The sequence below is a fragment of the Photinus pyralis genome, unplaced genomic scaffold (genome assembly GCF_008802855.1).
Source record: "Photinus pyralis isolate 1611_PpyrPB1 unplaced genomic scaffold, Ppyr1.3 Ppyr1.4_LG7, whole genome shotgun sequence".
Lineage (NCBI taxonomy): Eukaryota > Metazoa > Arthropoda > Insecta > Coleoptera > Lampyridae > Photinus > Photinus pyralis.
Window position 1 is genome coordinate 26,978,460 of NW_022170738.1, and position 17,274 is coordinate 26,995,733.

The window sequence follows — 17,274 nt, forward strand, 5'->3', positions numbered from 1 at the left end:
CTCGGGAAGATTCTCCACCCGAAGACTCGCTGGACTATAGTTGAAATGACCACAATCAAACTATATAGTGTCCTATTTCTGTGACAAAAAACCACCGGAATTCGCATTCGAGAAAGTTCGTGTCCAAGATTCGCAGATTTGATGATGTGTAGAGGGGGGACTAAGAGAAAAGAAATTAAATATTAGGGGTCGCGCCACGGTAGAGCTCATTAGTCCAATGTAAAATCCATAGAGAATTATACCGTATTGTGCCGTCGTAGAGCTCAAGTCGTGGCAATTCGCGTTTTGAACCTTGTTAGAGCTCCAGCCAAAGAATCCGTAACTAAAATTAGCGCAGAACCGTCCGCCGGTCCAAGAAATTCTAAGTAGCTAATCAAATTCGAAATCAGACAAACTTTTCGTGAAAAGGTCAATTAAGCGGACGTTTCAAGAAGTTATCTTTAAAAAAATTCTATTGCTTCAATTCTTTTAAGTGTACTTGCAAATTCGTATCCAAAATTATCGAAAAATTAGCGGAAAGCTGTTTGATAGCAGACGATATAAAAAGAAAGTTCATTGTCCGATCATTTACGTACGAGAGATGGTCGTAAAAAATCGAGAAAGCAGGAGTCCAGTTTTAACACACAATCCCTTCGAGAAAGGCCTTATTGTTTTGTATCATAGGGAAACCATCGATTCTAAAAAACAACCTAATTAAATTAATGTAGTTCTTTTGATTTGTATTCGAGATAACCCTGAACAAAAAGGAAAACGCTTCACAAAAACTGGGAGGAATACCTTCCAGACCCACCAGTTTTCCCACAAAAGTGCTCGGCTTTCAAGACTACCATGAATTACCGTATATGAGCGGCAACACTAACCATTGTTTGAAAGTGTGTAGTACCGAAGGGTCGGGAGGGGGGGGGGGGGGTTATTCAAATACTCCCCATCAGAAATAAAGACTCGGAGTCTGGAATATCCCATAGCAAAGAGGGTTCGATAACTATTCGTTCTCTATTACCTCTAGCACCCTTCGAATCTTTGGATATACGGGGGGGGGGGGCATAGTCCTAGACCCCATCCCCCCTCGTCCTACGTTATTCCATAACAGCGCTCAGGCTTCAAGATTTTCACGAATTACCGTATGCGTGGCAGTACCATTTTTGGAGAAAATGGGCGATGAGACAAAGGGACGGGAAGAGATAGGGAAATGGAGATAGAAAGGGAAGAACAAATGGTACTAAAATAACAGTAGACAAAAATTAATTAGAACATTGGAGGACAAACACATGAAGAGTGATAACGACACTTTAGCATGAAACATTAAAAAAAAAGAAAACATGAAAGATGAGGGAGAATAAGTAAAAAAGGAGAAAGAAAGAAGAATGACTATTGGTGCGAAATGATAAACAAGAGGCATCAAAGAGCAAAGAGAGAATTAGAACCATTAGAATATTAGAACTGACAGAAAACAGGCAGAACAATTAACAGTGAGACGGAAGGGAAAGAGGAGTCCATAATAGATCACATCAGAGTAAATGAAAGAAGAATGGAACTAGTAAGAACAAGAACCGAATTTGAGTTAATGTAGACATGAGAAAATAAAAATAAAACACGCACATGATATGGTGATAAGGAATGGAGAGAAAGGCTAAATAAATGAGAAGGAATAAAATAAAGTGAGAGTGCAAAAAATTATAAAGCCGTAAAATGTAGGAGTAGGAAAAGAGAGAAACGGAGAGAAAAGTGGAACAAATATTGTACAGAAAAGAAGAACGGGTACATTGCAATGAGGAAAACAGAAAAAAAGGGAAAACAGCTGATGATAGAACAAAAAAAGGAGAAAAGAAAGACGTATTACGAGAAGGAGTAGGGGACTATTAAAGAGGGGAAGGGGTCAAATAAAGAAAACTTGAAAAACAAGGATTGAAGAATTAAAAAAATTTGACGAATTTGAAGAATGTGAAGGATTTGAAGAATTTACAGAATTTGAAAAGCTTGAAAAATTTGAAGAATTTGAAAAATTTGAAGAATTTGAAGAATTTGAAAAATTTGAAAAATTTGAAGAATTTGAAGAATTTGAAGAATTTGAAGAATTTTAATAACTTGTTAGAACAAAGTCGGATAAATTCAAAGGAATGGAAGGCTCTTCAGAACTGGATCTACGTAAGGTATTTAAAGAACCGGAAAAATTTAAAAGAAACTAGTCTGGTTGAGCTTTGAATACAAAGGAACAGTAGAATATAAAGAATTCGAAGAATTTGAAGAATTGAAAGAATTTTGAAGAGTTCGCAGAATTTGACGAATTTGAAGGTTTTGAAGAATTTGAAGGTTTTGAAGAATTTGAAGATTTTGAAGAATTTGAAGAATTTTAATAACTTGTTAGAACAAAGTCGGATAAACTCGAAGGAATGGGAGACTCTTCAGAACTGGATCCACGTAAGGTATTAAAAGAACCGGAAAAATTTAAAAGAAACTTACTAGTTTGATGGTTGAGCTATTCAAAGGAACAGCAGAATTTAAAGAATTGGAAGAATTTGAAGAATTGAAAGAATTTGAGACTTGGAAGAATTTGAAGAGTTGGCAGATTTTGAGGAAGTTGAAGGATTTGAAGAATTTTTAGAATTTAAAGAATTTGAATAATTTAAAGAATTTGAAGAATTTGAAAACTTTGAAGAATTTGAAGAATTTGATTGATCTGAGCAATTTAAAAGTTTGTATAGAACAAAGTCGGATAAATTCAAAGGAATGGAAGGCTCTTCAGAACTGGATCTACGTCAAAAATTAAAAAAAAAACTAGTCTGGTTGAGGTATTCAAAGGAACAGTAGAATTTGAAGAATTGAACGAATTTTGAAGAGTTCGCAGAATTTGACGAATTTGAACAATTTGAAGAATTTGAAGAGTTTGAAGAATTTGAAAAACGAAGAATTTGAAGAATTTAAATAATTTGAAGAATTTGAAGGATTTTATTGATCTGACCCATTTAAAAATTTGTATAGAACAAAAATAAATTCAAAGGAATTGAAGGCTCTTCAGAACTGGTTCTACGTAAAGTATTTAAAGAACCGTAAAAATCTAAAAGAAACTAGTCTGGTTGAGCTATTCAAAGGAGCAGTAGAATTTAGAGCATTTGAAGAATTTGAAGAATTGAAAAAAATTGAGGATTGGAAGAATTTGAAGAGTTCGCAGATCGCAGAAGAATTTGACGAATTTGAAGGATTTGAAGTATTTGAAGATTTTGCAGAATTGGAGGAATTTGAAGAATTTGACGTATTTGAAGAATTTGAAGATTTTGAAGAATTTGAGGAATTTGAAGGATTTGAAGGATTTGAAGATTTTGAAGAATTGGAGGAATTTGTAGAATTTGACGTATTTGAAGAATTTGAAGAAGTTTATTGATCTGAGCAATTTAAAAGTTTGTATAGAACAGTCGGGTAAATTCAAAGGAATGGAAGGCTCTTCAGAACTGGATCCACGTAAAGTATTTAAAGAACCGGAAAAATTTAAAAGAAACTAGTCTGGTTGAACTATTCAAAAGAACAGTAGAATTTAAAGAATTTGAAGCATTTGAAGAATTGAAGGAATTTGACCATTGGAAGAATTTGAAATATTTGAAGAATTTGAATAATTTTTAAGAATTTGAAGAATTTGAAGGATTTGAAAAATTGAAGAGGTTGACAGGTTTGAAGAATTTGAAGACAAGAATTTGGAAAATTAGAGGAATTTGAGGAATTTGAAGAATTTGAAGGATTTGAAGAACTTTAAGTATTTCCGAAGAATTTGAAGAATCGGCGAGACCCGATGAATTGAAAAAATTGTCCTCTCGTCTTAGAGATAATTATTTTAGTAACACCTGCAGGAAACTTTTTCTCGAAAATCGTTCACAAGAGCCTTCTTAGAAATGTCTTACCTTCTTCCTGGAAGCTTCCATCGAGTGGAATGGAAGAAGGAATAGTTAGTTAGAAGATGGAATTTTTGTAACACTCAAAAATCTTCGAAAAATTAAGTCAAAAGTTTCACTATTCCTTCACTGTTCTTAGCCATGTTTGCAAGTTTGCATTAGAAAAAAAATATGGCACTCCGCCAGGCTTCCTCAGGAATAAGTGTGTTTGCATTACAATTTTTTTAATACCTTTAATCTGCGAACAACCTAGTCTCTAACATAGCAGGATGTCACACTTCGTTTTGAATTCCCAAGATTTTTTGTGTAAGTGCATTAGAAAAAAATATCCTAAACCTACAAAAACCCTAACGTCTAACACTGCGTTTAGCTTTTTTTAACAATTTTTGACATCTGAATATTTACAGAGTAAGATTTCCCTCAAAACAGTAAAATAATAAAGTTTGGCATTATAAAATTTAGTTGTTAGCAGACATTGAAGAGAAATCAAAGAAGTTAACAAAAAATGTATGCTTGAAAATGTAAAAAAATAAAATAAAATTTTGGCACCTAAAAATTTAATGTGACACCCAAAAAGTAGTGAATGCCTACTCGACAACTCAATTGGAACAACAACTTTAAGTGCACCATATTTGCAAAAGAAATTAAATTCGGCGCTCACAAAATTGAGCCGGAAACTTGTGCAAACTAAATTTCTTTTAGGTTTATGTACATTGTAAGTACAGAAAAATTAACAGAACTTTGCGATATGCAAAAATAGCTGTCAATCAACGGCAGGGGTAACTATTAAAAGCACTTGATCCCAGACCTTTGAGTTGCCTGTCTTACAGGATCAGGTATACAAACTGCTTACCTCTGCCAATTAAGACGGTATAAACGTGACTACAATGAAAATCGCCTTTTCGGATACGATCCAATTCATTAACTAAAACAACCGTTTACATCCCACAGTTGTGAGTAATAATTCAAAACCCCCGGCACGTTCACATATAAATCGCGGGGGGGTTTTCCTTTTAGCATTAAAAAACTCTCCGCCCGCTCCTCCTCACATACGAGTATTGAAAACGAGCAAAACTGGGGAAAAAGCGCCTGTAACAGATGCTCGCGCAAAACACAACGTATCTGATTATTATAAATTTGATTCATTGTAAAACCGAATAACCCGCACGTAACTATAAATTACGTATTCCAATCTGTTCGTGGGGTTCGCTGCGAAAAGGGTCCTTCATTCATAATTAGCGCTTAGTTACAATAATATCGTCGTTGTTCGGATATAAGTGAGCTTCGCAAGGACATAACGTATATGAGGAGATAAAAGGGATAATGATAAAAGGCAAAAAAGGGTTTAATGGTTTAATAAAAATGGTCCCTCGAAGCGCGTGCTTTATCATGATGTCGCCCGATTCGAGTAAATAAATGTGTCGCCTTTCTAACCGGAATTCGTTTTATTTTCAGATCCACCTGAAATTTCCGTCGAGAGGGCCGTCGTCCATTCGGGCGAAGGTTTCGAAGCGCAACTCGTCTGCATTGTTCATGGTGAAAGTCAACCCGAGGTGAGAATAGCTTTAATGTCGTCACGGACCGAAAAAAATCTCGAACATCGTTACGCCTTACAGGTTGATCACATCAAAATACTCTCTACTTGGATATAACTAACCTTTACGGAAGTATATGTTTTACAGTTCAGTAAACGGTTAATATTGGTATATTTGAAATGGCAGAATAATCGGCAAAGCAATTAACGTCTCCAATGTAAATCGAAATTAAGATTTCAAGGGTTAATTTAATTTTCGCCGGTTGTGCAAATTCTCGTAGGTTTAATCTACGCGTAATAATGTGTTTGTTCAGCTTAGGCGACGGTTTTTTCGTCACTCATAATCCGTCGAACGTAAATGTATTCAGTTAAATTAAAATAAAACACTTCACTTGCGAATTATTTCGTTTTTTCGAGCACGAATCGTTCTCGAGATCCGTGACGGCTTAAAACTTAAATTGAAGGTACAAAGACGCGCATGAAATCTGCATTAATTATAATGTATACGTAGTCTTATTTAAATTTTGTCGCGATACATTATAATAGAAGTCCAGCACCTCGTCAAAAATCGATACCCTGTATATTGCCGAGTTCAATTATAATTGAATGGCAACATATAATTGAATTTAATCACACTCGATAAATAAAGTAGGAACCGAATGGCTGTAATAAACAATCCATTACGTGTAATTAGCGCAAAAAGGCCACAAAACGCACGTGCGGCTTTCCATGTTATTTATTTGGATTATTAATGCAGATTGACTATTTAATCGGCGACTGTTTCATTGATCCAACCTTGTCTGTCTCGTGATTGCGAATACATGTCATTTTTCTCAGTTTCGTTTTGTTTGTTTTTACGTTTTGCTATCCGACTTCATGTAGGTTAAACACATTTCCAACCTAACACCGGAACAAAGCTTTTAATTTGTAAAGCACTTGTTGATTGCAAACGGGCGAGCAATTATAAATGTACTTTCAGCGTGTTGCACTTCAGAGTTTTTTAAATAATAAATTCTCTTGGCATTTTCGAGCCATGGTCGACCCTTTAAGCTATCGAAGATCTTTTAACAGGTGTTTAGTAGCCTTGAAATTGTCACCCAAAAGATTTTCTCTTAATGGACCTAGCTGTTCGATCTGTAGGGGACTTTTGAGGGTAGAATAACTGAAAAGGCTTCTAAGAACATTGAGACCCTTGAGATTTCTTTAGAAGATTGGAACTCTTGATACCGACACTTGAATCAGAGGTTTTCAACGTTCTTTACATTCTTGAGATCTTTGGAACTCTTGGATTTTTGACAACAATAAGACTCTTTAGCGATCGACTTTCGTATACCTTAAATTATTGAAGGTAACTGTTGAAACTCCCCAGACCTTTCTAATTTTTCCGAATACAAAAAACCTCGAAAAGCTCTTGGATATCCTTAAACAACTGAGGTTCTTTAAAATTCTCTATATGCTTACTGATCTGGAGATTCTTGAGACTCCTGACTCTGCAATTCGTTGGAACTGGAAATTCTTGTAACCATTAAAATTCCTGGACATTTAAAACTTTTGGAGTTTTAGGGACCTGTGGTAACGTCCTTTGAATCGTATAAAATTTTTTGGCGCTTGAGATCCTTTACAAGGTTGGGAAAGATACCCCCGAGCCCCTTGGGACTCCTGAAACCAACCTGCCGGTTGTCAAAATTTAGAGGTTCGAAAGTATTTTCCAGATGAATAGGGGTTTTATTGGAATTTGAACAAATAAATCGGTCAACTGCAGTGCAAGGAACTTGCATTTATAATATCTAGTTATTTTTTTTCTGTCGGGCATTGTTTCTTAATTGCTTTCGGAAATCGGTAGAGCCTAGCGTTGGGCAAAAAAATCGATTAATCGATTATAATCAAACGATAATCGATAATCGGGTTTGATTATTCTATTAAATTAATCGATTAATCGATTATTTGATTAATCGATTATTTGATTATCGATTATTTGATTAATCGATTGTTTGATTAATCGATTATTTGATTAATCGGTTATTTGATTAATCGATTGTTTGATTAATCAATTATTAAGTAAATTTTAATTGATTATTATTAGGTGGATCATCAGTTTACGCAAAAAGGAGCACTAACAGCTCACAAGTATTATTTTATTTTATAGCGGATGTTAAAACGTCACTTTAAGCAGCTAAAATGAATTAAGATTGTATCATCAAAACTAAAGCACACCTCATCGGAGAGTAAGCTGCCTAATCATTTATTTTTATTTTTGACCTTCATTTTCAAATGGGCAGGTTTCAGCCAAGGCTGTTCTACCAACCAACCCACTATGCATTTGCAAATATCCATGCCCGAACCCGGATTCGAACCAGGGACACTTTGTTGATTATTGATTAACCGATCTGCGTAGTAATGAACGATTTGATGAAAAGAGTAATGGAATTATTTTTTATTTTTATTATTAAATAATTAACGTATTAATGCATACAAACAGATATTTATCACTCCTTGTATGTGACAATCGACTTTTGATTAAACGATTAGGTGATTAATCGATTATTTGATTAAACGATTATTTGATTAATCGATTAATCAGTGTAATCGATTATTTTTCATAATCGATTATCGATTATTCAAACCCGTAATCGCCCAGCCCTAGTAGAGCCATAAAGTCTGGGGTTTGTGTTTTTTGCGGTGCCACATTGGTCAAGGTGAAGAAGTTCAAAGGTGGTTCGGTACTTAGCGACGAAGCCTTGCTCAAGCAGTCGTTGAACCCTAAACCTATCCCTCTCCTCAAGAATGTCAAAGTGAGAAGTAGATCAAGACCTCGTTCCGTCGTTCGCCCCGGAAATTTGGTGTGATATTTACCCTTTACGAATAATTACCTTGGACAGTTATGTACTTTCACTTTGAACTTTACTCAGCGATTACAAAACCCCTGGATTCATACGTATTGAATAATATTGTCATGAATAGCGTATGCTGAGCATCATGACTAAAACAAGCGATTGGGATATTCTAAGTGAACTTCAAATTCCATAAGGCTAAACTTGGGTGCCGTCAAAGTTCTCTAGTGCCCCTCCAGACGAAAAGCTTTGTCACCGTTCAAAGTTCAAAGGTTGTTCGCCGTTCAAAGTCCAAGGGTTGGCCCACATTCAAAGTTCAAAATTTGCTGGCCGCTGAAAGGCCAAAGGTTGGTCACCGTTCAAAGTTTAAAGGTTTATCACCGCTCAAGACCCCATTTTATGGGGTTATACTTCATTTTTAACGTAACCAGAGGTCAATGACCCCAGTTTTGTGGTATCATTTCATTTTCAAGACTATTAAAGTTCAATGACTTTATTTATTGCGAGGCCGTCAATTGTTTGTCGTGTCATATTACATTTTTGAGGTCAATGTCTCCTTGTTTATGGTGTTTTTCAACTCCTTGTAAAATCTCATAAGGCGATTTTCTAGTGTCAATTTCATTTTGAAGGTAACTTTAAAAAACTAAGGTCTAAGGGCTAACAACCCCACGACATTAAAAATCAAACATTTGTCGTAGGGACGCCGGAGGGAGAGTGTGATGTCATTAACCTCAAGTTTGAACTTGTGGGGAGAGGGAGTAGTGATTATAACTACCCTCGAGTTCAGGCATATCGAATATTGTCAATGATGTGATGGATAGCAGTCGTGGACCAACTCAAGCGATGGTCATATAGGGATAATAACGATATCCTAACTCTACTCCACGTAAAATTCCATGAGGTGAAATTCAGGTACCGTAAAGTAGTGCCACTCTCTTCCTGAGGACGACTTTCAATACATGTGGTGATCTTCGAAGTTAAGTTCGTGTAAGGTTCAAGGGTTGATCGCGGTTTAAAGTCCAAAGTTTGTTCGTCGTTCAAAATCCAAGGTTCAAAAGTTTCTTGACGTTTAAAGTTCAAAGGTTGGTCGCCGTTCAAATTTCAAAGTCAAGACAAAAAATGTTGGCACAGAATTGGGTGAGAGATAGTGGATATTGGAATCTCGCCGACGTTAGAATTTATTTACGTCAAACTTAACCGAAACTCGCGTCTTTCTGGGGTCTGGGGGATATGAAATAACCCGCAGTATACGTAGACTTTATTACGATGAGTACACAAATGATTTCATGATGGTTGTAGAGGCAAGTTTTCCTTTGATGAGGGGTATCCCATCCCCCCCCCCCCCCCAATACCCCGGTTTCGTGCTGTTGCCGAAAACGGGTATTCCTGCCTATAGTACTCACCCTATGCATTTCGGTACTGGGTGATTCAACGTGGCACTAAAGGTAAGTTGGGTGTGGAAAGGAAGAGACTCCTCAAGGGGTAGAGTTTTGCGAGGAAACTTTGCACCGGGGGGTATTCCATACCCCCCAGTACACGTACACTTCATTCCTCTACGTACACAAATAATTTCATGATGATTGTAGCGAAAGGCTCCTCAAGTTTTCCATCACTGGGGAGTATTCCATACCCCCCAGACCCCCCGGTTTCGTGTTTCTACCCAAAACGAATATTACCACCCTATGGTACTCATCCCTATGCATTTCGGTACGGGGTTTAGCACTACAGACAACTTGGGTGTTACCTTTTCGCACCCCTTTCTCATTTTCTTCGCCCTGCCTTTTCCAAGCTTTTCTCACGTTGCATTGTATTTTATTCCCTCTTCCCTCTTTCCACTTTTTTCAAGTTTCCACCTTCACGCATAGATCGCGCCCCCTTCTTATCTTAATCTCTTATCCTTTTATGCTTTGCTCGGGTAATATTTGCGCCTTCTTTCTTACAAGCTTTCAAAAAGAAATTTTTAAGAACCTTTAAGGTGTAAACAGAACAGGGTTCTGCCTTCGGGTAGCTCCAGCCGGCTGGCCAGAGATCGAAATTCGTATTGATTGAAATTGTTTAATTAATAAAATAAAATAAACACACAACAAGGTGGGAGATGTAGAAGGGATTGCAAATAAAGGATGGGGACGACAACAGGCGACATCTAACGAGGGGATTTTACAAAACATAGTACAGGATGTTTCACAAATAAAATTCCAGCGTTATCAATTTGATGTTTTCTTACAAAGGGACCTAAGTGCTTTCAAAAGCATTTAAAAACCTTGCTCATGAAGGTGATCTTCCAAAGTGCGGCACTTAGGGTCTCTGGTTCGAATCCGTGTTCGGGCAGGAATATTTGTAAATGTATAGTGGGTAGAGTTGGTACACGACTGAAACCCCGCCCACTTCAAAAAGAAAGACCAAAAATAAATTAAACCTTTAAGGGCCGGTATTATAAAAGTACAGTTCAAGCGGAGATTAATCAAACGGCGATTGAACGTCAAACCAAGATTGAGAGCGGTTGCGTATTATAAACACCTTGGGAAGAGCGTTTGGTTAATCTCCGTTTGAGCTTACGATCCCTAGGATGGTAACACTGCGGGCGAACCGAGGACCAATCAGAGCGCAGAATTTTCAGTGGCCGATGCGTCAGCTGACAGTGACAGCTTGACGTTTACGTTCTTCGCACCCATCGCGCCCGCGCCGTTCGTTCTTTTCGCTTTTGTGCCATTTGCCCCTGCCACGGTAACTGTGCTGATCTGTCCATCCCCTTGCTAAATCGTTTTACATAGCGCTGTTTTGCCTGCCACTGTGCCAAGACAAGTCATATTTACATATATTGAAAATAAACGGGCGGACGCCTCTACTACCAAGAACAAGGTAAAGCATCAGGATGTCATCAGTTGTGAGTTTTTTGTTTGCATCTATATCCCTAATCATTCTGTGTTTATACACCCTCGCATGGAAGAAAATTGCAGAGAAGTACAACGCTGCATTGACTGAGCCACATTTGAGTAACTGAAGACAAAATATGATCTAGCACAGTGAAAAACCTTACTGGTAATGAAGCTAGAGCTGGTGACGACAGCCTCACCATTGATGGGCTATTATTAATTAATTAACACACCCAGTTGCGTAAATTCGCAAAAATAATAGAATTTCCATAGAAAAGCACAAACCTACTTGTTTGTTTGGGGGACAATTTAGCGAGCAATTTAGTGCTTGAATCCTGTTTTATGGGGATCTAACAGTATCCTTGGATAACCGAAATCTCTGCCGAAATTCCTCTTCATATCACTTGCCGAAATGATCAACACGTTCTCTAAAATTTCTGCTCTTCTTCTAATGAACTCATCCTCTGATGAAGTCATCGTCGCTTACTGCCCACAGTAACCGATCTCTTGCACGTCCAATTTCAATTATTTCCATTTCGTTATAAATATTAAATGACAAAACAAAATAAACTGGTTACAGTTCTTTACACTTGCGCGCGCCTAATCTCCGTTTGGACGCCAAAATCCGAGAAAATTGGCGGGTTGACTTCAATCGGAGATTGAGCTCTGGTTACGACTTAAACGGCGTTTTTAATACGCGCAATCGCACTCAAACTACGATTGAACGCCAATCTCCGTTCAAGCGGGCTTTATAATACCGGCCCTAAGAGTCTCAGTGGAAATCCGAGCCTTACAGAGCCTTTAAAGTCCTTTATAAAGCTTTATAATTTTTGAAGGTCTGCACTGCAACATGCGGATTTTTGTCCCAAGGTCTTATTTATGTAAAACGCAAACTTTTTAATCAAAACAAAGAACAAGCAAAAACAACACCCTGCAACCTTTAAAAACAAGGCGCTGCTGATTTGATTGTCCATTAATTAAATGAACAGTTTTCGATCTATGGTAAAACTGATTTGTTAATACCGGTACGGTTTATTAATATTTATTAATAAAACATCTATTTTGTGAGTGCGACGGAAAGGTACAATTTTTTGAAACAACGATGGATAGTCTGAAGTAACACCAGTCGACGCCCTTTCAAAATACGCGCAATTGATACCAGTTACCGGAACTCAACTACCGCGCTTGGCTACATTCCTAATTAAAATAATTTGACCAATCAATCGAAACTATGAGTTTTGGAAGATCGCTTGGCCACGCCCACAAATTGACCCCATTCCCATCAGTTTAATTGCATCTAATTAAAAAAAAACAACTGAGTTAATTTAATTGAATCAAAGCGCCAATCAAACCGCGAATTACATTAATTTCGCGAATACAATCAAAGATGGCCGAAAAAGTGACCGCCTTCTGCTCTCGAACAGGGATGAAAGTATCTCCGTGAAGTAGATGTGATTACGGGGAAAAGAGTTGAAGTGTCAAGGATATGTACAGGAAGCGTAAGAAGGCTTGAAGGAATGGGGAAAATAACGATTAGGGGAAGTATAAGAAGGCGAGAAGGGAATGTGGAGATGGTGAAGAAACCGAAAATAATGTTTACGGGCGATTCGTGCAGGACACGTGAGAAAGATTGGATTTATGGTGACCTGTCAAGCTACGGGGGGTGGGGGTGGGGGGGGGGGAGATTACCAGGAAAGCCTGGAAAGGCTATAAAAGGTACATCAGTGGTAGACGCATGTTTGACTATCGTTTCGAAAAGGTTACCATGAGAGTGGTATAGGAAAAAGACGTTTTGATGGGGACACTGCTGGATAAAAAAATGGCAATAGAACCACCCTGTATACTGAGGGGATTCTACGCTTTCTCCAATAAAACGTTTAGCCATCAGAACCCATAATAGCTTTTGGGAAGGCCAAATCCCCCTATAATATGAAGTACGCTAGGGTGTGTAAACGAATACATACATTTCGCTTCGAAAGCTTGACGAAGGATCAGCCTCTCCCATCTAATTTTTACTTATGCACTCGCCGAGTTAAAAACCCGAAACGGAACCAACGAAAACGAATCTTCGGTTATGCTTTTTTAATATGTAGAGGTATGGTAGAAAGTACGTCTCTCATTAACCGGTATTACACTCGTTTCTTATCTTAACGAGCTTCATTTGCTCGTATATTACTTCCGTTTTTTTTATTACAGAGCGGTACACGTATAAAATTCTCTAGACTGGAAAAGCACACAGAGATGACTTGATGTACGCGTGAAAAAGTGGTGAGAAGGTGGTGGTAATCTTAGAATAGCTCGGGAACGGGAGTAATTAATGACGATGGGATTTCATTATTTAAAAGATGCGGGCGGCATCTAACGTAGGTATCTTATAACACTTACCACACAGGTTTACAAATAAACTGTCTACGTTACAGACTTTTTTTACCAGCAGAAACCCTAGAGAGGGGGTTGAACAAAATTAATCTTCTATGCGCTTGATGAGGACTATGGTTTTGTCTGAGAGTATTTAACAAATTTATTAAGTACCTCTGTGAGTAATCGAATAGTCTCTACTCCAACTAAAATTACTTTATCGCCGTTACTCTCGAGATCACTTCTGTGCTAGACTGTCAGCAAAAATACTTAATTTCCTCCGAAATCAGATCTCTCCCCCATCACTATTTCAATGGGTGAGCGCTGGGGGCATTCGGTTCTTGAAAAATACATTTTTATATTAAGGGAGTTTATCAGATTACGGAGACCGGTACCTACCTTCTTGTGCCGCTTCAAGAAGACAAAAATGGGGAGTTTCCGTAAAATATGACATCTCTACCTAACCCCTATTTTCCCTTTCATTTCTCATACACCCTTCCTCATAAATAACAGCCTTATTTCCATCTTTGTTCTTAAACAAACGCTGACGTGCTACACCCCGCAACCCCGTTCTGACGCTGGAGCATAGTAAAAGGCCAAAATTATTTAGAAGGTTCTTTCGGGCTCTTCGAGGCAAAAGACGACCTTCAAAAATTATAAAGCTTATAAAGGACCTTAAAGACTCTGTAAGGCTCGGATTTCTTCTAAGGGTTTAATTTATTTTTGGTCTTTCTTTTTTAAGTGGGCGGGGTTTAAGTCGTGTACCAACCCTACCCACTATGCATTTACAAATATTCTTGCTCGAAGATGGATTCGAACCAGAGACCCTAAGTGGGCACTTAGGGTCTCTGTTTCGAATCCGTGTTCGGGTAGACGGCTGAAACCCCACCCACCTAAAAAAGAAAGACCAAAAATAAATTGAGTCCTAGTAAAAATCCAAGCCTTTCAGAGCCTTTAAAGTCCTTTATAAGCTTTATAATTTTTGAAGAACGTCTTTTGCCTCGAAGAGTCCGAAAGAACCTTCTAAATAATTTTTGCCCTTTACTATGCCTGTAATGTTTAAGAACCTCGAAACTCGAGGGCCTCTCCACCTTTCAACAGGTTCAAGGATCTCAAGGTTTTAAAAAGCCTTGAAAAGTCCTACAAAAATCCACAGTAAGCACTAACTCCCTTAACGATCTCGAAGGTTCTGAGACTTTCAAGAGCCAGTATCGCAAGTTCGTCAAAAGCCTCCAAGGCTCGACTAAGGGTCTGGATTTCAAGAGTCTCAGGGGTTTCATAATTTTGAAGTTTTATTTTCATAATGTGACGTTTTTTGTTACATCGTTTCTACAACGCTAACAGTAACAAATTTTGTGTTTCTTCTGAGTACTAATTTGTTTTTAAATGTGCCATAGGCATCCTTAGTTTGAAAAAGACAAACAAGGCGTTCGCGTTGATCTAGAAACAATTATCCCCGAAGTTTGCTCATACTTAGAACAATTAAAAATTAACCACCACCCTCTCCACCAAACTGAATAGTTTCGAAACTTGACGAAGTTTAACAGGTACAGCGCGCAATTAGATTTATATAAATCTATCAGCTTTAACCTTTGAAGAGGTATTGATCGCGATAGAGGTCGGGGGTGGAATTTGAATATCACTCTCACGTGTGTTTAACAAAATTGTAAAGTCCTCCATTGTCGTAGCGCGCCACTCGCGATAACAATTTAATCTCGGGCACTAACTGAAATTTAATTTAAGACATTTTCACGTGACCTCTCGCAATATTCGCCGAGACTCTCACGAAGGAGCAATTGAAAGAATATCTTGCTTTGTTTCCAGGCCACTTGACTATAAACGTCCCGTGTCTTCGCTCCAATACTCGACTCGCTAACGAGAACGATGCCCAATTTACTTTATTATTGCGGATGCGATATTGTCTCCTTTTACTTTTTTCTCTTAATATCGGAATGCTCCAAAGTGTGCAACCTACCCCTAGGACGGGGGATGGGGCTGTACGAATTATACCTTGCGCTCTGCCACTGACACAGATCGTTTATCTTATTCAGATTTCTTGTCTAGGTTACCTCAATACGAAATTTATCGTTGACATCCGGGAAAAATGGCAAAAGTGAAAACGCCCCAGCGTCAGGACGGGGTTGCGGCGTGTAGCACGTCTTGTTTTTGCATAGAAGGCGACCCGCGTTTGTTTAAGAACAAAGATGGAAATAAGGGTGTTATTTATGAGGAAGGGTATATGAGAAATGAAAGGGAAAATAGGGTTTAGGTAGAGATGTCATATTTTACGGGAACCCCCCATTGTTGGCTTCTTGAAGCGGCACAAGAAGGTTTTGCTTTTTATACGAGGTCGATTCGCAAGTGGCCGCCCTGACGTTTAAAGTTCCTACTTCACATTTTCCTAATCTCCGAAATTTGAATTGTAGGTACCGGTTCTCCGTAATCTGATAAACTCCCTTAATATAAAAATGTATTTTTCAAGAACCGAATGCCCCCAGCGCTCACCCTTTGAAATAGTGATGGGGGGGAGATCTGATTTCGGAGGAAATTAGGTATTTTTGCTGACAGTCAAGCATAGAAGTGATCTTGAGAGTAACGGAGACACTATTCGATTACTCAAAGAGGTACTTAATAAAATTTGTTAAATACTCTCAGATAAAACCATAGTCCTCAAGCGCATATAAGATTGATTTTGTCCAACCCTCTCTCTAGGGTTTCTGCTAGTAGAAAACTCTGTAACATAAACATTTTATTTGTAAACCCGTGTGGTAAGTGTTATAAGATACCTACGTTAGATGCCGCCCGCACCCTTTAAATAATGAAATCCCATCAATATTTAATTACTCCCGTTCCCGAGTTATTCTAAGATTACCACCACCTTCTTACCACTATTTCACGCGTACATCAAGTCATCTCAGTGTGCTTTTCCCGTGTAGAGAATTTTGTACATGTATCGCTCCGTAATGAAAAGAACGGAATTAATATACGAGAAAATGAAGCGCGTTAAGATAAGAGACGAGTGTAATACCAGTTAATGGGAGACGTACTTTCTACCATACTTCTACATATATAAAAAAGCATAACCGAAGATTCGTTCTCGTTAGTTCCGTTTCGGGTTTTTAACTCGGCGAGTACATAAGTAAAAATTATGTGGGAGAGGCTGATTCTTCGCCAAGCTTTCGAAGCAAAATATATGTATTCGTTTACACCCCCCCCCCCCCCCCGCCGCTGCGTTCTTTGGCGTATTTCATATTAGAGGGGGATCTGGCTTTCCCAAAAGCTATTATGGATTCTGATGGCTAACGTTTTATTGGAGAAAGCGTAGTACCGAGGGGGTCTAGGGTGTATGGAATACCCCTCAGTATATACGGTGGTTCTATTGCCATTTTTTTTACCCAGCGGTGTCCCCATCAAATTGTCTTTTTCCTCTACCACTCTCATGGCAACCTTTGCGAAATAATAATCAAACCTGCGTCTACCACTGATGTACCTTTTATAGTCTTTTCAAGCTTTCCTGGTAATCTCCCCCCCCCCACCCCCCCATAGCTTGACAGGTCACCATAAATTCAATCTTTCTGACATGTCCTGCACGAATCGTCCGTAAACATTATTTTCGATTTCTTCACCATTTCCGCATTCCCTTCTCGCCTCTTATACTCTCCTAATCGTCGCTTCCTGTACATATCCTTCACCCTTCAGCTCTTTTCCCCGTAATCACATCTACTTCACGGATAGTTTCATCCCTGTTCGAGAGTAGAAGGCGGTCACTTTTTCGGCCATCTTTGATTTTATTCGCG

The 17,274-nt window shown here is 38.3% G+C and overlaps 1 protein-coding gene across 1 annotated transcript in view; it reads left to right on the plus strand.

The window, feature by feature from the left end:
- Positions 1 to 17,274, plus strand: part of LOC116176140 (limbic system-associated membrane protein-like) — a 150,309-nt gene that overhangs the window by 119,808 nt on the left and 13,227 nt on the right. Inside the window, exon 5 of the mRNA XM_031494615.1 lies at positions 5,337 to 5,434. Coding sequence (XP_031350475.1) covers positions 5,337 to 5,434 — 98 coding nt within the window. The remainder of the gene's footprint in view (positions 1 to 5,336; positions 5,435 to 17,274) is intronic.